Below are 26,472 nucleotides of genomic sequence, written 5' to 3' on the forward strand. Positions count from 1 at the left end.
GGATTATCTGATGGGAAGGCCTGCCGAAACAGCCATGTTTTTAATTGATTCTTACATTTTCTATGCATTAACAAATGTATTCATTTATCTGGTGTGTGGTTAAGAAAAGAGAATAAAATGCCAGGGTTATAAATGGATAATTGTGTCCCCTGAAACCGCCATAATATTTTGTGAATGAGAGATGGTGATTGCATAACTGAAAACGCCTGGCTTGGAACCACCCATAGAATACCATTCTTCTCTCTTTTTAGGGTTCTGTTCATCACAGTGTTTCTAGTAAAGGCAATGGGAAAATATTTACAGTGCCAACAGAGACATGTTTGCCCCTTCCCGTCAAGAGTCCCAATATAATGCATATGCTATGATTTATAATAGAAGGACGAGATTTGTGGTTGGGGACTAAAACTCTATCCTGCCTCAGTAATTCTGGGAATCATTGTCTAGAAAGACAAATCTGCATAGTGTCCCACTTATGTCACATCAGGTAGGATGAAGTCAATGCTGCTTAATGGAGTATAGAAGAAATATGACACCTGGCCCTCTCCAAGGAAATTTGTCTGCCTTGGCTTACTGAACTCATGTAGAAATTTGCCAAATCAATCATGCATAATGCCATACCAAAATTAATGGAGAACAAGCAAATGTGTCTGGTTTCCAAATTCAACATTTGATTTCTGGGGCTGCATGGCATAAGTCAGACTTATGCACTATTACAAAATTTTGGCTGGAATATTAAGGGCATAAGCAGACAAAATAGCAGCTTCGCAGTTAGAAGATCATAAAATATTATCCCTCTAATACTTCTTTTGAAGACAGGAGGGCCTGGCGTGCTCTGGTCCATGGGGTCATGAAGAGCTGGACACGACTTAACGACTAAACAACAACAAAATACTTCTTTTTGGAAACCTCCCGGTTTGAACAATTAATTTCCAAACAAATACTATTCCCATCTTCCCATTACCAATTACCAGACAAAAGCAAGCTGCTAAGGATACCCTGCTTCTAGTTGCTATATTGTCCGCCCCCCCTGCTCTAAGAAACCTTACTTTTAAGTTGATTTATTAGTAGTATTTTGTATATTCCATGTTTTATTTTGTTTGAAAAGTAATAAAAACATTTTTTTAAAAAGAAACCTCATGCCAACTTTGCTTGGTATCTCAAAGGTTCAGTTTTATAAAATGGACTTAATTACAGTACGAACAAAGCTGTTTGTCTTTCTTTCAGAGATGGAACAATGTCACTTTGGGATCGCTTCACCTGACAGTGCTCGCCCATAAGATCTGGAGAGTCAGAGTCAGTGGTCCTTGTATTGAGGCCCCATAACTGGGCACCAGTATTTTAATTAGTTATTGCCATGGAGTGTGCTGGAGATATATTTTTCCCTATAAATATTTTACTGGGAAACTGAGTGATGACAGAGAGCTCTGGTTTCAGAAGGCCCCGTTCCAAATCTCAGGCTGTGGCAAAGATTTACTTGGCTTTGTTTAGTGAAACTTAAGAGCTTGATTAGGATTTCAAAGCGAGCTTCTCAAGTTCACCATGCTGCCAACATGATGCCCTGCTATGTTTCCCTCTTACTGAGAAACAACCTCTACTGTGGAGACATAAAAAACTAGGTGCTCAGCTGAAGACTCTCCTCCAAGACTGAGTAGCCGTGCGTTCCTCCTCCCTATCCTTCTTATCTTCTTATGTTAGGTCACCTTCTAATTGCTTTCTAGTATCCATGTCTTAAGAGTAGCAGAAGCAGCCAGTAGGCGTTCTGCAACATGCTTGCCCACTTGTTACCCTGTGCCAAAGACAGCCAGAGGTGAAAAGTTTCCACTCTGCTTAACAGCAAACCAAAAATAGCTGGAAGGGCAGTGGGGCCACAGATAGAATTCCTACAGGGCTGCAACAGGGCTGTGGCTTCTCACTCCAGCATTTATTATTATTATTATTAGTTTTATATGTATGCCACATTTCTCCCAACAAAATGACCCATGGCGGCTCACAGCACTAAAATTCACACAATTAAAAGATAATAAGAAATATTAAAAGACAAATTAATATATACTTAGAATAGAATTAAAAGATCAAACCATAGAAACATGGAAAAGATTTAAAATTATCTGCTAAAATGTGGTTCAGGGATTCAGTTGTAATTGTTAAAAGCCTGCCTGAAGAGATTTTTTTTTTTTTGAGGGATAAAAGGGAAGGGGCCCTCCTGATTTCCCAAGGGAGAACGTTCCATAGCCAGGGAGCTGCCACCGAGAAGGCCCTCTTCCCTGTCCCCATCAGCTGTGCTTTTGCTGGCAATGGGACCGAAACGAGGGCCTCCTCTGCTGATCTTTTGGCTGTTGCTGTTCAGCTGCTTCTCAGTGACACCTCTCTTTTTCTCCAAACTCTGCTTCATTACATGGAAATAAGTGAGGCAAGGTGATGGGTTCATGGAGAGAAGGATCAAATGGACAGAGGTGCAAACAGAGAGGATGGTCCCAGCATATAAGCCATCTAATAGATAATATATCTAGCAGACGTCAGGGACCTGGAAGAAGATGTTGCAGCTGGAGTGTTCCAGACTTTTGTTTTTTCAGGATGTCTCATTTCACTCTCCACCCATGAAACTTAATATTCTGTAAGTCACCTAAATATGCTCATTCCTCAATGACTTGTTTTTGGGGCTGTTCCTTCTGTTCCCCACACCTGACATGTATTCTGCAATCCTTTGCTTTTCCTTATCAGGAATACTGATATCTTCTGCAAACATCTTTTGGCTGAAGAGCCACCCTAACTCAACACCTCCATTTGTTTTTAATATGCATCTTGATACACAAGAGAATCTTGCTGTTCCTGTAAAGTAAGTTAACTAACCTGCAATGCCAAACTCCATGACTATCATCACCCCCCTCTCCAAATGGCAAGCACTTCCCAATGGTGAAACTCCTTCTATCAATCCATATTCAAGATATGGCATTCCTTGCTCCACAAAGCGAAGCTGGCACCTTTTGGACTGTACCTTACCACCTAGGGCAGCACGGCTTTTTAAACAAGCATTTTTTCTCGAGTATTATGTCATTCTATATTTATATTACCTATCTGTGTTTATCACAGATAAATGATGACTTTAGTGTGTTTTATCACTTTTAACTGCATCATGAGCAGTGTGTGAACACTAGAAAGGTGGCGTATAAGCTTTTGCATAAGCAAATTAATAAATAATATGCTGAAGGAAGTTCTTGTGCATTTCTACCCATGTAGCCTATCTACTGCGTGCATGATCTATAAAGTTCACTTGAAAGTGATGATGTTGAAGAAGAATTGCTGGATAACTCAGTGGTTTACGTATCTGGCTGTGGAACCAGAGGTTAAGAGTTCAATACCCCACTGTGCTTTCTTGGCAGAGGCTGGACGTGATGATCCATAGAGTCCATTCCAGCACTTGCAGTTCTAAGATGATGATGAGGTTTAAGATTAAATTCTACAATATATGTAGTGCTTTTAATTGGTACTAGCAATTCCGATTCCAACATGTCACAGAATATCACTTACAAAAGTGTATGCTCTATTAATAACATACAGTTCTTTTTCTTTATTTTTAGTTTTAAAAGGTGCTTTCAACTGATACTTAATTTTCTTGATGCTCTTACTAGTTAATTGTTGTAGTGAAGAGTTACATGCATACTTTCCTTCCATAACACTCCTACAAGCATTTATTTCCATTTTTAACATGAAGTACAGCATTTTGGAAAATTAGCATAGAACCATTCTCATAACATGGTCATCTTTCCTTTTGTGGTAGCATGCTTCCTTAAGAGTCTGGGCCTGCAATGCTTGAACACATATTTCCAGGGACTGATAAGGAAAATAAGGCTTATATACGTATATCAAAAGATAACCCTTCGGTTACCTGTTTCTCTGCTTCCTGCAGGTAACAGGCACACTGCCTGTGTCCATTGTATTCGGCAAGGTCCCGTGCAGTGTAACCATCTACATCATGGATGCCTGGATCAACTTGGTGGGAGATTAGTGTTTGACAGCACTGCAAATAAATACACAAACACCCACTGTCACCCAGATTCACACAACTTACTTACACATATTTAATCCAAGAAATGTTTCTGGGACTTTCTTGTTAGCTTTTTGCCAGAGCACTTCCTATAGCTGCATAAATAGCTGTAATATGTGGCAACAGTTTAGGGATGGATAGATCACATAACTGACCAAAATGATAATTATCCAAAGCAGCTTTTTGTGTATCTAGTTTATTAAACTTGCTTGCATCCTGCTAAGGTATATGATGATCACTAAGAAAAGAAGAATTCTATGAACAATTAACATCAGGCTAATTGTTGTGAGTTTCCATTTGAATTTTCCTCAAAATCACATCATACTACAGCTATGTAGTTTATGTAGCTAAACAACATGCTATGTTAAATATAGCAGAAAGGTTAACCTAAATTTCTTTTTTAACTCTGAAAAATCTGGGCCTGGACCAGGCTGGGACTACCAAAGATAAGTAAAAGAAACTTAAACTTTCCTTTCACAGCCATTTTCCCTCTTAAATTCATTCCTACATGCATGAAGGTTATAAAAGAAAAATAAAATATCAACTGCTGCAAAGAGAGATCTTTTTCTTTCTCTCTTCTTTTTTTTATACCTAAGTCGTGTTGGTGGGCAGTTGAAGGAAAAATGACTTGGAAGGAAGGATTGAGCCTCCTCTACTTGAATGTGGTGGTTGCAATCTAGTTTTTGCCAAATACATGATGATTTGGAAGTTAAAATGAACCTAAAGCTTATCTGCACTCACATTTTATAAGGAGGTAGACAAAATGAATTTGAACTAGCATGAGAGGATGACTCTGCAAATCAATATTGTTTCTCCGTGCAATATTCTATCATTCAGTTGCATCAGCGATACAGCAGCTTTCCTTAAACTGCTGTAAGTCGGAACTGGCTTACAGTGACCCTCAAAGTGCTCTCAAGGTAAGTGGGATATTCAAGGAGTGTTTTACCAGTTCCTCTCCCCCACCTCAGTGACTTTCAGGGCTCAGCAGAGATTTGAACCCAGGCATCCTGAGTCCTACTCTGTCACTGTATCCACACCACACTGCATATCCCCAGATACTGTTTAAAGAGGCACTATTGATTGTAACTCACCCTAAAATCTTTTCATATTGTATGGAACGACTGACTGACTGACTGACTGACTGACTGACTGACTGACTGACTGACTGACTGACTGACTGACTGACTGAATGAATGAATGAATGAATGAATGAATGAATGAATGAATGAATGAATGATGTTGCACTCATATCAATTCTGGTGTCATGGTGGTTGAAGATGACAGGAACTAAAGTCCACAATATCTTGAGAGGACAAAGCAGGGTTGGGAACAGAGGAAAACTTCATTCTTAAATTCCTGAATTTCCTATGTCCAGGCAAGAAGACTTTGACTATTCAGGTAATTTCATCACAGAGTATTCTACCCTCAGTACAGGTTGAATTTTTAAGCCTGTGGCGATAGATGGAAGTACTGTGTGATTTATCAGCACTAGATGCAGGATACATGACAAGGCTAGATTTTCAACAAAGCCAGCTAACCATGATACTCGTCTTCCCATTAACCTTAAGGAAGGCATGCTGATATCTCAGAAACAAAGCTTTTCCCACTGGAAGTCATTATACATTCACTTTGGGCCCTCTACTATAACACTTCCCTACATTGTCTCAGCAGAAATGCCCCAGGTCCTGCTATTTGCACAGGATGCAGGAGAAAATTATTTAAATAAGTACATTTGGCCTACTATATACCTGGTAAATATTCCTAGTGTAGTTTCTTGGCAAGGAAGCTGGGGCCAGGGAGGAGTCAGTGGTAGGGTTGCTACTGGCCAAATATGACGTTCTGGTGAGACTCTTTTTCCCCACCCAAACTGTCTTCCACCATATAAGACTAAATACCTCCAAGTGTCCATTTTCTGCTGCATCATGGAGGGGGGTTCCTCCCCAGTGGTCCAGCACAACCTCAGCTCCCATAAGGAGAAGTCTGTCAGCAACGGCAGCATGCCCCTCTCTGGCAGCAAAATGGAGGGCAGTGGCTCCTTCTGCATCTTGTGCTGTAAGCCTGATATCAGTGAATGTTCCCTACACAAAAGAAAAAATGGGAAGAGATCTGGTCACACAGAATTAATATTGCCTTTCTCTGGCAGATATTGTTTCATTGATGCTACTTTGGGTTCAGACACTTAATTGTCATGAGATTTGGGGTGAGGAGGCAGAGATATGAAGTAGAAATACCCAGAATTTCAGTAATTTGTTTTCCACACACAACAAACTACAGCAGGGGTTCGCCATGGTGTTTGTACACAGGTGGGATACTAAAACAGTCTGGGTGGAATGCAAGGCTTTTATAATACTGAGCTAGAATTATACTCCATCAGTCTTTAATGTCCTCCTTTTGTTTCCTATTGACTTTATCCAGCCATTAAGTTTTAGCATGCTTGTAACTTTGAACACTCAGTTTTTCTCCTACCCCTTTGTTTCCCTAGCAACCAAGTTACTATAATTTAAGGGTCATCAAAAGGTGTCTGTAGAATGCATATATCTCTCAAGGGCCCCAATGTAGGTCACCAGCACCCCTGGAGACCACAGGCTCCCTAAATTGAAAAAGTAACAAAAAGTCTCCTTGTTCTTACTGGGGTTACAGGGAACAGCCCTAACCTTCTCTATGCCTCCAAATATTTTTCTGGTTTTTTCCAAAGCCCACTAAAGTGCATCACGGTTTTCTTCAGAAAAAAAGAAAAAAGAAAAAGAAAATAATTTGTCAGATGTTATCTATTTTGACTTTGACTTGTTCAAAAGACAACATTAAAGGGATGGTTGACCAAAATTCTTTCTCAGTCTGAGGCAACCAGACATGGATCTGGATGACTCTGGAGAAACCTGTGTAGCATTCATCACTTTGCCACAATGACAAAAACTATTTTAATGCTTAACCATAAATATTATATTGAAGTCTGGTGACACTCTCACACCACAAGTAAGACTGATAACTATATGCAGGTCTTGCATATAGTTTTTAACCCCCAAAAAAGGTCAGAGAAAATGGAAAGAAACATTGTTTTCAGGCAAAACTGGTACAAAAAATCTGATCAGCCTCGGAAGAAACTCTCTGGTGCTATGACTGAGAAGTGTAAGGCCACTGGATGCAATGTTAATATCTCCTTGGCTAGAGCACAATGATCATTACCATTTTGCCAGAAGTCTCTGTGACAGAATATCTAGCAGAGCACACCCATGCAGTTATCAAGAAACCATGCTTGCTACTTAAATTGTAAAAATGAAGGTTTACCAGCCAGATGACAACAGCATAATGACCGCCACAGGCAGCTGCATGTAGCACTGTCATACCATCATGTGCTCTCAGATGGACATCAGCCCCACAGTCCTTTACCAGGAACTGGACGATGTGAAGGTGTCCCTCCTGGCAGGCAAGGTACAGTGGGGTAGCTCCACTCCGAGTCTGCTTGTTCACACAGCTGTTGAAGAAGAGGAATTACAACCCAGATTTTAGAAGTGCTAGTGGGACTCAGCAGTTTTCTTAACATTTATTTACTTGCTTGGGATGTTTATACTCTGCCATTCAAAATAATTCTCAGAGCAGCCTACAATGAAGTGAAGTATAGAAGGCAATAAACATGTGGAATAAAATAAAGAAAAATACGATGAAGCAAAGCAATAAGTGAAGGAGAAGCATGACACATAAATAAAACATCTGAGGAAATTCTAGTATCTTTGCTTGGTGGTGAAGTGCCATCAGTCAAGGTGCCAGGTGACTTTCTCCTTAGGCCCAAGGGTTCCATAACTGGAGCGTTATACCTGAAAAGGCTGTCACCGCACTTACCAAGCACAGTCTTTGTGACAGCAAAGGGACCCAGTGGAGTCCCTCTGAAGATAGAGTCATGGAAGTCATGGAAAGGTGGGGCCAATGCGTTGCTGTCCAGCACATTCATGTCAACTGCAGTCAGCCCAACCAAGGGTGAGGATAGTAAGAGTGCAACAACTTCTGCAGGGCTTACACAGCCCTTTCAGGCACAGGAGGGCTCATATCAAGAAAGATTAATAGAATATCAATAGAATATTTCAGCAGTCAGGTCTAACTTAAGGCAAAACCCAATGTAAAATTATGCATCCTCATACTCGGGGCCTGTTCCCACTGCCAGGATAAACTGGCAGAGGCGGAAAACATTTGTGCCAGTGTGTGCATCCTCACCACCACCACCGCTACCTTGGTCTCCCTTCTGCCACTGCTACTGCACCACCTCAGGCCCCCTGCTCTTGCTCCTGCTGCTAATCTTGCCAGCCCAGCTCTGCTGTCTTCAGTCAGGTGGGTCTGCTCACGAGGATGCAGGGCAGCAGGGAGAACAGGAAGACGAGAGGGAAGGGGATGGAAAGGGAAATAAGGGGCAAGGAGTGAGGATGGAAAGTCATGGGGGCAGGTGACTGATCAAGGTGGAAGAGCAAGCGGGTGAGTGGGTGAGTGAGGGAAGAAGGGAAACCGGGTGGGTGAAGGGAGGATCGGGAGGCAGGGGGCAAGCGATTGGGCAGGTGCTGGCTTTTTCCGCAAGCACAGTGCTTTTATATATTTTTTAAAAATTGCTGCTATCTGGTATAGCACTGTACCACATAGCAGAATTTTTTTAAAAAAAAAGAAGATGGAGTGTTCACATACATGGAATCAACTCCAGTGAATCAATTCTGCATCCACCCCATAATAAACGGACCTTGTCAGAGGAGCAGAAAAACTTGCTCCCCTAGCGCAGTACAAATGCACCTACTTTGTGTGTATCGCTTCTTGGCCTTTTGGCTAAGATCAAGTTTAGTGTGTGTGTATGCTAAAATTTAAATCTTTTTTTTTCTTCAGCAGAACCCGGTAAAACAGTGGGTTTTATTGTCAGTAGAATCAAGACTTTTCACTGCTCATTTAATGTGAAACTCCTAGAGTGGTCCTGAGTTGGCTAGATAGGCGGGATATAAATAAAATAAATAAATAAAAATAAATAAATAAACTCCACATTCAGTAGTTACTGTAATTGCCAGCAGGGAGGAATCATGTCTGTTTTCTCTCTTAACTTCCTTTCTTCTGGATAATATGTAAAGTGATAAACATCTCTGTCATAAATTGGTTCTCACTAATTTTGATTCTCCAGTGCCTCCCCCTCCACATACACCTGCTCTTACTACTACTGTATACAGAAAAGAAAGGAAAAAAGGTGGGGTGTTGATTCATGGACATTTTATATATATGTTGCCCTGCGTGTTCACAGATTCACATTGCTGCCCTACACACATTTACCTAGGGCTAAGTCCCATTGAAATCTTTAGCAGTTCCTTCTGAGTAGGTACATATAGAAGGCACCATCAATCATATGATGTAGGGTTTATTTCTAGGCTTATTGAAAGCTGATGGGAAGAAGCAGCCAAATGCAGAGAGTAAGAACACTGGGGCAGATGCTATGGAGGATGTTGCTGGAAACATAATCCCCTTCAGCAGAGATCACAAATGCTTGCCTTCTGTCCTCTCAATAAACAAGTGCAAGTGGCATCTGGAAATGCTGGGCCATGGAAACAAAACACTGAAGGATAGTCTGCTGTTTTACCTTCTTAGCTATGTGGTTTCAAAGGACTAAAGCATCATTCATGTGGTTATTTTCACTGCTATTTTCTCCTAATGAATATATGCAACTGCATAAGGAGTTTGTTTGTTATACATTCATACTGTCATTTTGGCCCAAAGAATTCCAAAACATCAGGCATGGTCTGCCTTCGTTTTATCTGTCTCACAACAAACCTATAAGGTAGGTTAAGCTGAGAAAGAGGCCCATAGATTCAGTAAATTCTACAGCAGAAATTCTACAGTAGAAATTTGAATCAAGGTCTCAAACAAAATGGAACTGAGGTGCACTTAAGCATGCATGTCAGATGTATGAGGTTCCTGACAAAAGCTACTCAGCTCTAGAACATTCTGGGAATAGGTCTGTGTAAGTACAAGACTCCCAGAGGTATACATGCAAAATGTCCATGAAGGAGAACAAACAGTACCGCACTCTTACTCTCTCTATAGAATCCAACTGAACTGGCAGTTGAGTTTTTATTCAACAAGACAGTATCCTCTGCCATACCTGAGGACTGTAGATTAGTTTAGGAGAATTGTTTTAGGACTGCCTCATTCTGCTTAATTGTAGGCCTGATCCCATTTAGACTGTATCTCCCATGGGTTTCTGGGATTTGTTGTCCAACATACCTGGTGTCCATACCTACCTGACTTTGATGCATGTATGGTTCTCCAAAACTGCACGAGCAGTACAATTGGGGGAATGACATAGGGCAAGTGTCATGTACCTGAAAAGTAGTATGCTATGTGTTTGCCTACCTGAGATCCGCAGCAAGCAGCACTTTCAGGCATGTGAGATGTCCCTTTGCTGCTGCATAATGACCTGCCACTGCTCCTTCCCGTGTTTCCATTGCAGTGTCAAAGCCTGCCTGGACCAGCCACTCAACAGCTTCTGGATGACCAAAGCGAGCAGCTAAATGGAGTGGAGAAGCCCCTGAAGCATCCTGCTCCTGTGAAGAAAATGACAAATAGTTTAGGACAGGTGTCAATACTTCTCCATTTTAACTAAATTCACAGACCCCATTTGTAGGGTCAACAGAGAGACCACTCAAAACAGCTTCCCTCCAGCAAGTTCAAATATATAAAATGTATGAGAATGTAGTGGGATTGTATCTGCGTAATCCCACCCCAATTCACCCATTGGCCATACTCTTTATCGACATCACATATGGTGGAAGTGTGAAATGGCCCAGTATGCATATTAATATAAGAACATAGGCTTCCTCTCTTTAAACAAGAATCCTGGCTGGTCAAAGTTTTTGTTCATATGGAGAAGACTTTCAAGCAATTATCAAACAGACTGACAGAATCACATGATCCATGTGAGGACATGGCTTTCAATAGCCTGCCCACTAGCCTTTTATGTGTTCAGCAATTGCACAAATGAGAACTTTGAACACCTACCTGGCCAAGTGTTCTGTGCAGTACGTATAACATATTAATTAGCGTGCCCCATGATATCATCATTCCCCCTTCATCAGTTCATCTCCACATATTTAGTGAGGATGTCAGTGATATCACTAGCAACAGCATGTAGTAACTCGCTGCGGGATGGGATGATCCACCACAATTCATGTTACCAACATGAATCAAAGTACAAGTGTTCTCAGTGTGCTGAGGACTGACATGTCTGTGTGAAATGATCCAGATCTATGGTCTCCATCCTTGGGCTTCTACATATTGTTGGTCCATAAATCACATAATACCTCATCATAGGCCATGTCAGCAAAGATTATGAGAGCTGCAGTCTGAGAACGTAAGGTGACACAAAGCTAGGAGCCATTGGCCTAATATAATGTATCCTTTTTCTATCTTATGATGACCTTCAGATGTGTGGGGATTGCTGACTGAGATGATGGAATTATAGTTCAACACATGCAGACGGTGCCACACTAGGGAAGAAGTGACACAAAGAGTCCCTATGGAGGAGAACAATACTGTAATTTCTCTCGATGGTAAATTCTCGGGAACGGTAAAATGAAATAGATTCAGTTCCAGGTTTTAATCCAGCTTTTTAAAGACAAGCATCAGAGAGGGAAATACTTCAGTGTAAGACATTTTGTTGGCCAGCCTCAAACAGCAACTGCTCATGGCTACCTGTCAAAAGGTTCTCTTGTTGTGAACGGGCCGCCGAGTCGCATAGGGAAATTAGGAGTCTGGTACTGTAAGTTAGAAACATAACTTTCTTTATTAACTTTGAACATAGGAGTGTCAATGACAACCTCAACGGGCTCTGAACTGTCCCAACTGTCCAACTTTCTTTCTAACTGTCCAAAGGAGTTCACCACGTACTCATTCTTCAATAGTGGGGAGCAGGACCAAATCACTCCCTGTCGGTGGGCTTCCTGAGGGGGGCACTTCTCACCGCGCATATAGTTCCACAGCATGGGTGGCGTGCCCAATCTCCCTCCAGCGGTGGCCGATTGAAGGTCGCATGCGGTCGGACCACCTTCCTCCAGGGACCCTGACCTCGCAGGTAGACCATGACTGTCCATTCTGTGGTTTCTTGTATCACCACCCCTTCTGGTCTGACCTTAGGATCTGGAAGAAGCCCTCCATCTTTCAGGTTAGGAAAATCATCCAGCAAACTCTTTACTTTGCGCGCCTTTGCTCTTTCCTTCTCATCTCTCTTGATGCCTGTCTTCACCTGAAAATCCCACGCACCCCCAGTCTCCTTTATGACTTCCTCTTGAACTTCCACCCATTGCTCCTCCCCTTCTCCTTTTCCCTCCTCAACCAAACAAAACTCTGCTTTAACCCCTTCTTAGTAACGGCCTCCACACTTTCTCTCTCTTCTCGGGCATCCACTTTCATCGGAGGAGACGGCGTACTCTCTTTCTCCTGACCTTCACACTACCTCAGGATGTGTTGATGCTTATATACTTATGCTGTTTATTTTCATAATTAAGGTGCTGGAAAAGGGTTCCAAAAACTCATTATATTCTAAGAAACATGGGCTTTTTGTAATCTGACAATTTCATTGATTTACCTCTGACATAGTGCATGCACAGAGGAGATAACAGAGATATAGCTGCAGACCAGTGACTTGTAGGTCAAACTGTATGACACAACTAGCCCATAATTAAAAGGTAGAATTCCTTAGATATTCAGAATATATGATTGTGAGAGCATGTTGTATGCCTCCTGTAGTTTGCAAATAAGTTTGTTTTTGTAACTGGTCACTGGGAGCTAAGCACTTTCTTTGTTCAGAAACCCTGTGGCTTCCTGTGTATGAAATGACAATTTCAGAAGCCTCTGTAATCAATTAGTAAAGTGCATATTATGTGAATGGGCACACAAACAACATATGATTCACACCTTGTTAATTGACAGTGGTAGCTTTTGTGATTTCCTTTCCACTCACAATAAATAAAGAACAGGATTCTGGTCTTTGGTTGCCAGTATGATTACTCAGGCACAAATGTCTGCTTGAATCATGTCTCTTGTACACTAACAGATTTCGAGTTTCAGTGTCAGCATATGGGTTTGGCTTTGACTTAAGAGCTTTCAGCTGAATTGGTGCTGGAGGGAAGCAAGTATTTTTCTGCAGGAACCCACTCCATACTTTCATCATGGGAATGAATAAGTCATGAAGCATTCCAACATGGTGACATCTAGAAGTAGGAAGACAAACACCAGTTTTGTTATGCTTTCCGTGTTATTGTTTATCTAGCTTCTTCTTATCTCTGTTGCCAGCATATATAGTCACAGATGAAGCTCACCTCTACTCTGTATGTCTTTAAAGCCAGTTTCCCAAATCCTATGACACTCTAGTTAAGGGGTGACACTAAGTGTTAGGCAAAGTGAAGTATCCCCCTCAAGCAGCAGGCTTTTGATGCCACAAAAGGGCAAAAAATGGTCAGCTATTTGCTTTATTATTTCTCCTGGGGCAGGGGTGAGAGATTATTGGGTTTTCTGCATCAGCTGTTGATATAGCTCACTTAGCCCTTGCTCTCTGTGTCTGGTGAAGGGTGGGGTGAATCCCTGTCAGCTGCTGAGCCTCAGGTAACAAAAGGATTTGGTTAGCTGTACTCCAGCCTAACAGAGAAGCAACAGCAAGGGCTACAAAGATAGGAACTGGATTCTCAGAAGCTGGGGTACTAGAGACAGGTGACATGTTTATTGCCACTCAAGTGGTGTCCAAAGCATGCCAGCCTTCTTTTTGCTCTCTGACACGTGGAGACAGCTGCTACAGTAGACTCTGCCCTCTTCCCTGGACACTCCAGTGTGCAGTGACAGAGAGCCTGTGGGTGATGCAGTGTATGTTTTAGGAGAGAGCAGCATGCCATATACTTCTAAGTGCACAAGCCCCATGGTGAGGAACTAGATAACAGTACCCCTTGAGTGAATGATATTGAATGCTACTGACAGACAAAGCTGAAGGGCTGCTTGGAAGCAGGGATTGCTGGCATTCTTTGTACATACAGAAGCAAGTCTGCAAACAAAAACATTGCACATACATTTTAACTAGCTACATGCAACTTCCACTTCACTCCTGGTAAGCAGCCGCCTTACCTGCCTGTTGTACCCTCCATCTTTGATCAACCACTGCAGTTCTGCCAAGTTACCCATGGCTGCTGCGTCATGTGCTGGTGTTGCACCATTGTTTGCTCTCTGATTCCCGGGAAGCTTTGCTTGCAGTACCAGAAACTTGAGGCATTCCAGCCTCCCTGCTCGAGATGCATGATGGACCAGGCCTGCTCCTAAAGAGTCTGTGATGCTTCGGCCCAGAGTACCATCTATGTGTAGCTTTTCCAAGGTAGTCAAGTCTCCTTTCTTGGCAGCTAAAATAGCCCTATGATCTCCCATCTCCAGGAGGCTTGCTGTTGTCTTTACAGGAAGGTCCTACTTTCTCCGAGTCTGTTGTTTATGTACTAGGCAGATGCTGTGTGTCTCTGGTTACCTGGTCAGGTAAGGGAGGAAGCATATGTTCTGCAGGGGAGCTTGAAACTGGGGCATATGGCTGGCAGGAAAGAACACCTGAAAGCTACAGACAGAATTAGGCATTTTATTAGCTCTCCTTCTTCATGTACAACTCAATCATAGATTGTTAAAAGTGATGAGATTAAATGAAAAGCAAACCTTAATATTTTTTGAAATAATGAGCAGGTTTCCTAGTATAACATCTTTATAATGCATGCACTCATAACAATTGTAGATGTAAATAGAAAAGACACAATGGTGCATCTTTTCTGTTACATACAATGTTGTATATACTTCTAGTGTGGCTGTCTTTTGCTTCAAATCATGAAGATTCTCATATAATAAATAAATACTGCTAATGCCACGTCTTTGGGAATACTGAAAAGATTTTATTTTGCAGATCTTTACCCATAAGAATAGGGCTGAAAAATAATTTGATTTGTTCTGGGGTAATACCTTACCATAATTCATAGATCTGTTCATGCAGGACAGAAATAATCTGAATTTTTTAAAAAAGCAAACAGTTACAGGATAAAGCAAAACTAGTAGTCCAAAGAAAGGATGCTGAATACTCTGCTTTTAAGTCTCAGTTTGAACACCTGTGTATTCCACCTTGTTAATGATATTGAATTAGAACCTTCACTTTTTTTTGTCTAAACAGGCTTCTTGTATTTCACAGCTCCCTAGCAGGCAGGCAGGCAGAACATTGTGGATGCTGGGAATAGCTGTACCCATTAAATCTAGCTGAAGAAATTGGGTCTTATCATGGGTCATTTTTAAATAAAATAAAAACCTTAGCAACAATTATATACTTTTTTGTAAACAGAACTTTAGATATTTGAAAATTTTAATGTTGACAACCAGCCATTCTTACAAGGGAATTCAACAATTCACCAGAATCGAAGATATTAGCATTCCATATCACACAAAAACAGAAAAATGAAACACAAAGCCTACCAAAAGAAAGAAAAACAAAAAAAACAAAAAAACACACAAAGAAGTTGTGGTATCTTAAAGACTAATTGTTATATTTCAATGTTAGCTGTCATGGATACAAAAGTGGATGTATCTATAAAAGCTCACACTGAAACGTAACAATCTTTAAGGTGCCACAACATTTTTGGTTTTTATTTTGCCTTTTTAGTTGCCATTGCCTCATTTTTGTTTTTCTCTGGTATGGTTGTACGGACTAACATGGTTACTTCTTAAAAGTTAGTATTCCAGTCTGCTGCACTGTCACTAAAGAGGGGAAATGCTCACATGTTTTTATAAAGAGGCTTGTTATAGAGCCAAAATGTCAATACCACACTTTCCTTACAAGGAATGAAAAATAATTATGTGCAATCAGCTATTTTCATCATGTTCCCAAGCTCTGAAACATCTAGACCATCCCTTAAAATACTTCGTAACAAAATCAATGTAAATCACATTAGCAAATAATTACAGATTATTTTTGCTATTCCTTTTGCACTGCAGACAAATTTCCCAAGTTGTCCTGTTAAGAGCAAGAGTCCTATGGGAATATCACCTCCAAATTTGTTTTGTTGTTTGAGGGAACAGACTTTCTTTTCATTTAGACTTTATTTGCATTGCCTGTGGTTGCACCACAAATCAGTATTCGGAGATAATGAATCACAAATACCTAATAACCACCTGTGGCTAGGCAGTTTTTGGGGTAATAAAGGTGTAATGAAATCACATTCCAAAAGTTCTGTAACAAATAGGATTGAACTTTATTAGTGAATAAAAACCATAGCATTTTCTAGGTACTTTCAAAGGACATTTGAACAGATTTTAAAGAAACTTTCTCGTGCAATTTGTTAAATTTCAAACCATTCGCATGAATTCGCAATTCAACCCACCAGGAACAGGAAACATAAGAAAAGTACTAAGTACTGTTACAAGCAGTATAAATACAAATTTCTTTTGCCACATACTAACAAGTGCTAATGGGTTACTGTTTAGAGGAACAAGCAAAAGAAATGTATTACTTTAAAAGAATTACTCTCCAGCTCTGCTGCAGATTAGCTCATTTTCATGTGAACTAATAATGGTTTCAAACCCACTCATAATGCATTTTGTTTGATTACTTGTTACTCCTGCATTCCAAATTGCATGTCCCACTCACAGAGCCCTTGGCTACATATGAATGTATACAATGCATGGAACTCTCATCTGAAGTAGCAGGCTAGCAGCTCTACTTAGATTCGCAAGCGACACCACTCCTAAAGTTAGATCTGCCTTAGATTGCACCAGCAATTCAGATAGTATTATATGGAGCAAGTAAACTGCTCTTAATGAGCATGGCTGTCTCTGGCTTCTCCTGTTATCAAACAAACAACATGCAAAGATAAGTGTCACACCTTGTGGTTTCAAGTTCTGCATTTGGAAGACCAGGTGAAATTGCATAAAGTTTAGTTAAACTGATCTCCGTAATATTCATAATGTTTCTCTCCCATAGACAACTCACAGAATGTTGAAATCTAGTTAATGCTGGAAGATTTCAAATTTATGTTTGAACAGCCAACATTTAAATACTTGTAAGCTGGTCTGTTTTCCAGACATTAGCCAGGCAGAAAATATTTTAAGGTAGTCATAGCTGACTAGGCTTTCGACATAAAATCTGTACTATAACGCAACAAAAATTTGGTGGGCCCATATGAATTCACTTTGGAAGCTGGTCCAATCAGTCTTTATACCTCTCTTTCTCTGCAGTACTAGAAACAAAATGGAGGTTAGGGTGTTACAGTGCAGAGACTGCTAAAAAAGGAGTTATGAGGGTTGGTGAATCAACTGACATGTGAACAGAAAAGGCAGTCTCTTAGAATACCAGAATTGTGACCTCCCCCAATACCACCAGCAAAGCCTCATCATCAACATGCAAGATTGGAAAACAATTCAAACCACTAGCATGGAAATTCAATTACCCTGTTTCCCCGAAAATGAGACAGGGTCTTATATTAATTTTTGCTCCAAAAATGCATTAGGGCATATTTTCAGGGGATGTTTTATTTTTTTCATGTACAACAATTTACATTTATTCAAACACTGTCTTCTTCTTCGGCATTGCACAATGTTGGAGGGCGGTGTTTCACTTAACTAGGGCTTATTTTGGGGGTTGGGGTTATATTACGAACACCCTGAAAAATCCTACTAGGGCTTATTTTCAGGTTAGGTCTTATTTTCAGGGAAACAGGGTAGATTGGTCAATGCAGTGCTCACAAGTTGCGCAAAAGTGGCAGGAAGCCAAAGAGTCTTCATCCAGAGTTTGGAAAAGTTACTCACTACAGCTCCAATAATCCTCATACTCATAGTGGGGTTTGGGGGATTATAGTCCAAAACAGAAGATTTTCCAAGCTACACCTTTATTAAAACTGCCATCCTGGGACTGCAACCCCAGTCAATACCAGTGAGTGAGCCATTTGACAGAAATTGTAGAGGAAACTGCCCATTCTTCCAATCTAGTTAAGAGATGCAGTGGGATTGTGAGTCACAATTCTTCATACTACCACTGGTTATTGTTAATAATTAGATGTACTTCATACATCTAATAATAATACATTAATAATCAGACGTATTTCAAGGGAAACAGTTGAAGGGCACAAGGTATCTGAAACACTAGCTTTCTCTCCATTCCTTGAATGAGTCACAAAATCTGTCATATCAGCAGTTTAGCTGCCTCTGTTCAAGGAACCCACAGCAGAGGCAACAAGCAAAGCCAGGCCCCAGAGAGGAGAGATGTTATGAGTGGGAATCAAAAGGAGTGCATAAGGAGAGAATCCTCAGATTAGCATTGAGACTGGTAAACATACACACATACTCACTGAACAGCTGCTGCTTTTCTATGCTAAAAACCTACATTTCTGTGAATACCTAATTAATACTATGTTGCAGTTAGAGGCTTCTTTCCAAAGTAACATTGACATAGGTAAACATTTATTTTTAATTTAGCAGTTTAACCATTGTTTTCTGATTTTAAAAGCTAAAATATACAATATGGACTGTCTAAAAGGTCAAGAACTGGCTTCCAATGGACTACTCCTCACAAAATAGCAGAAGAGGAAACTAGTTGTGATTCTTTGTTAACCTTATCGAGATCAACTCGACTGGTTGTAAAACAAGGTGACATGGTAGGCACACATTTCAAGACCACATTTGTCCACTTCGAATTATTTCCACCGTGGAAAACTCATAAGATGGCAACAAAGAAGATTTTCAACACATTTCTCTTATTCCTGGTAATCTTCTTCAGTCATTTCCCATTAATGGGTGCTAGCAACACATTCTCCAGAGCAGCAATAATTTGTAATTTTCCTATGAGAGTTGATCCACAAGTGTCTTCTAGATCTTCTTTCCACAGATACAAACAAAAAGCAATCAGATATGCAGAATCAGTCCAGGTGCCAGGAGAAGCTGGACTGTTACAATTTGGTTCCCACATTAATTCCCAGATTAATTCTCTGAAGCATTTTAGCACCAGCTACAGGGAGACAGGAGCCTGGCAAAGTTCTTTACCTTTCAGAAAAGCCTGAACTCATCTGATGGGAAGCAAAATACAACCAACACCTTAGTACTCTTCCATTTGAGGATGGTCTGTTAATGGAATGGCAAAGATTGCAATCTCTCTTGATTGCACAGAGTTGTTATTCCTGTGGCATAAAACACAAGAGATTCTGAAGAACAAAACAAAGGTAACGCTGATGCTCTAGCAGAGGGGACGTCCTCTGCAATGAGACAATGGCATATATTTCTGCTTTTCCCTGAACCTGGATGTCTGCGCTGATGTGGATGAGCACCCAGACACTACCTTCGAAACAATTTACAGTGGTGCCTCGCTTAACAAGCGCCTTGGTTAACAATGAATCCACATAGCGACAGATTTTTTGTTTTTTGCTGTTTCGCTTACCGATTTTTGCATAGCAATGTTTTAAAAACAGCTGATCGGCTGTTCCAAAATGGCCACCGGGAAAAAATGGCTGCCCGCAGTGTTTTCGTGCCCATTCATCACATACCGGGCAGCAAAAATGGTGGCCGTATGGAGGATTTTCGCATAACTGTGAGTTTTAAGCCCATAGGAACGCATTAAACAGGGTTTAATGCGTTCCTATGGGCTTTTTCTTTTCACATAGCAACAAATCCGGATAGTGACGATTTTTCCGGAACGGATTATCGTCGCTATGCGGGGCACGACTGTACTGATAACTTTCCTGCTTCTTTAAGGGATACAGAAACCTCAGGAATCTAATATAAGGTTGGAAGGATCAAACAAAATGGGAGAGAGACTTTAAGCTTTGCTTCTCTTTGCCCTCTCTAGTCTCCTCCCTTGTAACAAAAGGCTAGGTTTCTTCATGTTTTCTCCCTATAATAATCTTAGAACTAAAGAGCTGGAAGGGACCCTATGGATCATTGAGCCTAACCCCTGTCAAGGAGGCTCCCTGAGGAATTGAACTCCCAACCTCTGGTTCTGTAGCCAGACACCTAAACCACTACAAAAGAAAGAGAAGTGTGTAGAAGAAATAGGTTTGCTTAAATATTCCACATCTCAACTTGTTGTGTATACTGCTATTCTGATGGAAAGGTGCAGCACATTATTTCTACATTATTTTCAGTCAGAAAAGCTCATCTTTACCCCAACACAAAATCTACATGGATTGCTTCCTCCTCCTCACAGCCAAGATTAGTAGTAACACTGGATCAGTGCTAGCTGCCTCTCCCTGAAAAGAGAGAGCAGGCTGCTCTAGGGCAACTGCCTTTCACAGCAACTCTGCTGCAGCAAAGGTCCCCCATCCTTTCATGCGGTAACCACAGCCCTGTCTATGGCTTCTCTTGGAAAGAAACTGACAGCAACAAGTCCTGGTTCAGATCTTTCATGATCACTTTACTAGAACTTTACATACATTAAAGCAAACTAGAGCTTTAATGTAAGCTTAGTGTAAAAGTCGCAGGTTCTCTACAACTTTAATATTGGTTCCTAAACAAAGCAAAAGCTGCCAAATTTGCTCTTTAATTCTGATAGTCCATTGCTAATTCTTGTTCCACTGTGTAGCTCTATTAAATACAGTGCAGTATCAGAGCAACTATGCAGTTGTCTGCTACTGCTGCAGGAGGTAATCTGCATGTTCCTTATGGGCTCACATGGAGGGGGGGTCAGATGAATTCAATTGCTTTTTGTTCCTTGCAAATGGGAATTGGAAAGGGGGAATATCAAAGGATTCAAGCCATTTCCAGGTACCACAGCAAATGCTTGCCCACTGTTCCAAATCCATCTAAAGGTCTCAAGACTTGAACATATGTCTGGAAGCATTTCCCATTATTTCCTAAAAGTCAGAGGTGCAGCTTCCTAAATACAGTGACTGCACTCAGTGGACACTGATTTCTGGAAGCAAGAACAGCTGTCACTATGGGTCAAGATGGCTAGTGCATTTGGTGGCCATGGAAAAATTAGTGATGGTACAGCAGCAATTCAATGGCCAAGAACTGATAATAACTAGGAATTATTCTGTCAAATGTAAGTGGCACTAAATCAAAGGGAAATCAGTAAAAAAAAATGCCCTCATGGGCTCTGGCGAGAATCTGGCCTACTGCAGCTGGGCCACAGCCAGCTTCAGGTCTTCTACAATCAGGTCCACATCTTCCTTGCTGGTATCACGGCCTATGCTGAGGCGCAAGGCATTCTGTGCCACATCGTAAGGAATTCCACAGCTCAGCAGGATTGCAGATGGCCTGGAGAACAAATAGAGCAAAACTTAAAGCCTTTAAGGTATGTTTACTACAATATGTTTGAGAAAAGTAAAAGATGAAAAACCCCAGTCCTAGCTATGACCATTTCTAAACTTCTTTAACTCACCAAGTGAGAAAACCTAGACCCATATTCTTCACAAATGTGAAAGATGTATGGCAAGGTGACTAACAATTCATAAAATATTAAGCTAAATACTTTAAAGTCTCTGTACTACTATTGCCAGAAAGGCCCCTTCGCTCAGTTAATGCCCAGATGCATAAACTGTCAAGCTTTGGAGAACTCCCTAGTATCATACTCTCACTGACATCCCTCTTTAAAAAGTGTGTAACCAGTTCTGCTTAGGAGATGAGGAGCTGATGCAACACTCTTCCATTACATGCTTTTCCATTTCTATCTGCTAGGGATGCCTGAAGAGATTATCCACTTTTATGGATTTTTAACTGAACCAATCCAGTGTACTTCCAGGACCAAATGCACATAGATACCTTTTTAAGTTTCACATTTTCTCACAATTTTGTGAAACAGCTGAACAAAATATACTAAAAGGAGTATAAGATGTGTTACTGATGAGTAAAGGCATTTAAAATTATGTACACTAGGAGTAAATGCATTACAATGCATATCCTGTGGGAAAAAGATATTTGTGTTCACATGTGAATTTGATTTTCACGTATTTTCAATTAAAAAATTACAGACTGATGCAAAACTGGGATGCAACAGACTTGTGCATGAACACATGTAAACACACTGATCGTCCTATTCCTATCTATTTCACAGGACTGCTGTGAGGATAAGGAGGAGTGGGGAAGCAAGTAATGGTACAATGGATATTGTGTCAGGTTAAGACTGAGGGACTGCTCAGCCATAAAACTCTCTCAGTGATCTTAGGCCAGTCACTATCTCTCAATTCAGCCCACAGGATTGTTGTGAGGATAAAACAAGGTGCATAAACCATGGGCTGGACCCTAAGGTCCTCGGAAGAGTGGAATACAAATGCAACCACCATTTGGCACTCACTTCCAAAATGTAATCCTGCAATATTGAAAACCATTTTCCACATATTTGTTTTTCTGGAGCATGAAGATATGCAAGAAGAAATCTCGACTCTAGTCATGTCCCATCTACAAATATGGCTCCAGAGCTGCATACCTGACTAACTTGGGCACCAACTCGCTATACGAATAAAGTCATACGAGCATTTTAAAAATGATTCTGTGAGCACTGAATGTACTACAGGACCTCTAAGCATTTTGGAAAAATGGTCAAAAGCAAGATACAAAATGTAAGGTGCTTAGGTTTTCCCTGCTCTCTCTGGCATCTGAAATATGCAACAAGCAACAGCAAGAGAGCAAGCTGTAGCTCAGTCTCCTGATCTTTCACACTCTGGCGCTCTCTCCATTCAGAGCAAAACCATTTGCTGACATCGTTAGTCAAGGTACTTCACTGATTACCTAGTTCACATTGCTGTTGAGTTCCAAAACAGCAGGCTTTCAGAGGATGAAGAAAAAGAAGGACATGAGTGAGCATATGTAAAACACCAGCTTGCACAGAACTGAAAGGGAAGTGACCTTCACTCAGATGCAAAGACATCTGGTAATTTATTGTGTTAAAGCAGGCTACAGTGGGTGAAGTTCTTGAGCAGCTGGCAACTGTCTGTGGCAGGAGCTATCTATCAATAACCCCTGCTACTAGCTATTTGATCATATGCTGCCTTTTTCATCTAAGAAATAAGAGCAGCTGCACTATTATTTCTCTTTCACATCCTAGTCTTAAAAGGTCAGTGGATCTTGGAAATAAAGAGTGGTCACATTGTAGTACTGCAGACAAGACTCTTCTCACAACTTAATTTGATCCTGACAGGCTCAGGAAGCGGGCTCAAAGCTGAGTCAGGCTTCCATCCTGAGATCAGTAACCTGAATTCCTAGCTCATTGGTGGGGTAGTGTGTAGCTTACATAATTAAAATTGGAAACCTCCCAGAGAATGCTTTAAGCGCTATAAAGTGGTATACTGTATAAGCAGCACATTTTTGCTTTCTTTTTCTTTTGGCTGGTACACGGAGGGAAAGGAGTAATCAGTTCATATGATGGAAACTTGCATAACTAGGATAAAAGGATGGAATGTGGAACTCTCTTCGGGCCTTATAAAAGCCAGCTTTGTGAAGGCACATAATAGGAGAGTACCTTGTCCTGCTGCCTTCTGTTGTGGTTTCTTAATATTAAAGAGAGGTTCCTGCCTCCACATAAGACCTGATCCATGGTATGACTGTGATCCCGGCAGTTTATTCCTAGAGCAGAAGGCTTGTGAATGTGGAAGAGGGTGAGACTGCGGAATCCTTGAGACCTGCGCAAATCTTTTGCTTCAAGCTTGGAGGTGCATAAGAACTAGGAATAGTTCTTATGTTTTTTATTTTTATTTACATGTCATCAGTAACAATTTTTTCAAAGACTGCTATATACAGTGGTGCCTCGCATAGCGAACGCTTCGCGTTCGCTCAGCGATGGCCCCTATGGGCTTTTTTCGCTATGCGATGATCGCGCGGACGCGATCAAAGCATAGCGAACAGCTGATCGGCGGTTCCAAAATGGCCACCGCTAAAACAAAATGCCGACCCCTGTTTTGCCTCACTAACAAGGCATCCAAAATGGCCACCGCAATGGAGAAAACTCGCAGAACGGTGAGTTTTAAGTCCATAGGAACGTATTAAATCAGTTTTAATACATTCCTATGGACTTTTTTGTTTCACTTAACGATGGATTCGCTGAGCGAGGGTTAATCCGGAACGGATTAACCTCGCTAAGCGAGGCACCACTGTACTTTCACTTTTCTACCTCAGCTAGAACTATCTCCCTCCCACTACAGAATGCTCAGTTGCCCCATGTAGCTCCTTACTGGTCACCATTCTCAGAATGGCATGCAGCACCAACACTGGCAAGCAAAGTCCTACAGCGAGACAGCACCAGCCGACCTGCAGAGAAGACAAGACACAGGCTTCCTCTCAGTTTTATGAACTTCATCAAGATCTAAGTATAGAAGAAATCCACAGAACTTGCTATTATTATCTCCCCTGTGATAACTATTAAAATAAAAATAAGATTGCCAATGAAAAAAATAGAAAAAAACCATCCCATTTTGCTCACAGTAGCTCCTCACTCACAGTGAGCTACCAAAAGCAAGTGCAAAATCTGTTGATTTTCAAACAACCCTGATAGTAAATATGTCAAATTAAAAAAAAAAAAACACAGACACCTTTCATGTTAATTATTTTTTTCCCAAGTGTTAATTCATGTATAACAATCCACTTCTTCAGGCTATATTTAAACCAGAGGTTTATATAAACAACACCCATGGCTGTGGAGGAATGATCAGAGTGATACTGGTTACGGAAGATGACAATTGCATTATTAACATGATAATGACCTTTCTAAGTGTTGGTTACATAAACACCTTGGAAACAGGTGGAATAAACAACTAATGCTAGAGATCTGTGGTACGCAAGTATTAGGCTGCTTGTCACTGACATACAAACCATCTTTGGTGTGTAACAGAAATTAATCCTGCTGTCAAGAAAGTTAGCTGTTCTAAAGCAAAATTTAAGTGGAAAAAAGTAATGAATTTTTAGTTATATATAACATTCTTGAGGAAACCTGTTAAAACAGGGGGCTGTCAAGTATAGATTTGCCACCTAAAGCCTGTAAGAAGAAACCCCTATTGCTCTGAATGGGCTATAGCTCACTGAAAGTCTAAGTGGTCCCACTGGGGAATTAAGTGGCAATGAGTGTCTTGTATAAAACTATCAGAGACAAATATGATCCAGGAAACATGTTTCGAATGGTGAAAGTAAGACCTTGTGTATAAAAACTGCAGATCATTTCCACAATTTTCATGATCAGAATACTTCCTTTAAGAACATTGAATTCATGTTTCTTAAAACATTTAAATATTTTCCAGTTTGTTTATGCAACCATAAACAAAAACACATTTGTCGGTTCTTTAAATAACAGAATGGCACATTTCAGGACAGAAGGAAGGCCCATTTAAAGAGAAGTGTAGCTTTGAGGTCTATAAGTAGAATTAATATACTATTTTGTATTGGTCCGGGGGTGAATGTGGGGAATGAATAACATCATCATTCAGTTGATGACACTGCTCCTACAACACCTCATCTGTGGAAAGTCACCTTCAACAATACTTGGAAGGCCACAGGTTCTCCATTCTGCCTTGTAGGAACAATACAAGTTTAGAAATATAAAAACTACCTTGCAGTCCTGAGCCCAATATGGAGAAATTGCATGTGTTGCAAAGTCGTTTAGAGCCTTTCAATCGGCAGTTAAAACGGACTCCTTGTTTTTCAAACACAGCCTAGAAGGTGAAAGCCACATTTTCAAGAAATATCAGGTCATTCTTGCTACTTCCTCCTGTATTATGGGCTTACCGATTTTACAACATGAAAAAAACATTTCAAAATCTTATATAGAAACATAAATGAAACACATGCAGGGACTAATATCCTATTACACATGGATGCCAGCTTTAACTCTAAAGACATAAATTTCATGCCACAAGCTAAGAAGTCAACGTAGGCGTTTGCTGCTGCACCCTGACTCACACGACTTGTCAGTGTCACTAACATGATTCTGGATTGTTCAGGCAAGCTGGAAACTTATTCTTCTAAGACAGGGTAAAATATAATCTTCAGGGTTTCCTTTCCTATATTAGAATCTGTAACTACACTGTAATTCTGGAACTGTGGGTTTTTTTGGCAACGATCTGTTTAGTTCTTTTTTTTCTTTTTATGTGTTCTTTCAATAAACTCTATAAAACCTGCAAGGTAACAGAAGGGGGCGGCAGCTCTATTGGCCAGTCCTATCCACTTGGTCATTCTACTGAGTTGTAAGTAATTCTTGAAGGTCCCCCATAAAATAAAATAGAATTATTGGGGGCAGCAAAATGGAATATGGTGTGCCTGGGACTTCTCAGCAACGTAGCCTTGAGTAGATATGGGCACTTCATATTCATTTCCTTGGAGAAATGAATACAAGCCATGGCACCACAGGTACCACCGTGGCCCAATCCTACTCCTCAGAATTGACTGGGCTACTTACTGGGCTCCAGATATTTATTTATTTATTTATATATATATATATATATATATAT

The 26,472-nt window shown here is 40.7% G+C and overlaps 2 protein-coding genes and 1 pseudogene across 6 annotated transcripts in view; 1 reads left to right on the forward strand and 2 right to left on the reverse strand.

Annotated features, from left to right (window-relative positions):
* The window catches only part of ESPNL (espin like), a 29,436-nt gene extending 14,797 nt beyond the window's left edge, over nucleotides 1-14,639 (reverse strand). Inside the window, exons 1-6 of one of the 2 annotated variants that reach the window (XM_072995785.2) lie at nucleotides 14,168-14,586; nucleotides 12,971-13,266; nucleotides 10,412-10,602; nucleotides 7,331-7,517; nucleotides 5,941-6,123; nucleotides 3,887-4,018 (exon numbers count right to left, since the gene is read on the reverse strand). In XM_072995785.2, coding sequence (XP_072851886.2) covers nucleotides 3,887-4,018; nucleotides 5,941-6,123; nucleotides 7,331-7,517; nucleotides 10,412-10,503 — 594 coding nt within the window. In that variant the 5' untranslated portion in view covers nucleotides 10,504-10,602; nucleotides 12,971-13,266; nucleotides 14,168-14,586. Of the gene's footprint in view, nucleotides 1-3,886; nucleotides 4,019-5,940; nucleotides 6,124-7,330; nucleotides 7,518-10,411; nucleotides 10,603-12,970; nucleotides 13,267-14,167 lie in introns of both variants that reach the window. The other variant, XM_072995783.2, reaches the window with a different exon arrangement.
* LOC140706237 (U2 spliceosomal RNA) lies at nucleotides 8,826-8,967 on the forward strand (annotated as a pseudogene).
* A 5,398-nt stretch (nucleotides 14,640-20,037) lies between the features above and the next one.
* SCLY (selenocysteine lyase) overlaps nucleotides 20,038-26,472 on the reverse strand; it is a 29,093-nt gene continuing 22,658 nt past the window's right edge. For all 4 annotated transcript variants that reach the window (XM_072995788.2, XM_020787406.3, XM_072995786.2 and 1 more), the window contains exons 11-13: nucleotides 25,575-25,677; nucleotides 24,208-24,283; nucleotides 20,038-21,298 (exon numbers count right to left, since the gene is read on the reverse strand). In XM_072995788.2, the coding sequence (XP_072851889.2) occupies nucleotides 21,154-21,298; nucleotides 24,208-24,283; nucleotides 25,575-25,677 (324 nt within the window). In that variant the 3' untranslated portion in view covers nucleotides 20,038-21,153. The remainder of the gene's footprint in view (nucleotides 21,299-24,207; nucleotides 24,284-25,574; nucleotides 25,678-26,472) is intronic.

This window comes from Pogona vitticeps, chromosome 3 (assembly GCF_051106095.1).
Source record: "Pogona vitticeps strain Pit_001003342236 chromosome 3, PviZW2.1, whole genome shotgun sequence".
In the NCBI taxonomy this organism is placed as follows: Eukaryota; Metazoa; Chordata; class Lepidosauria; order Squamata; family Agamidae; genus Pogona; species Pogona vitticeps.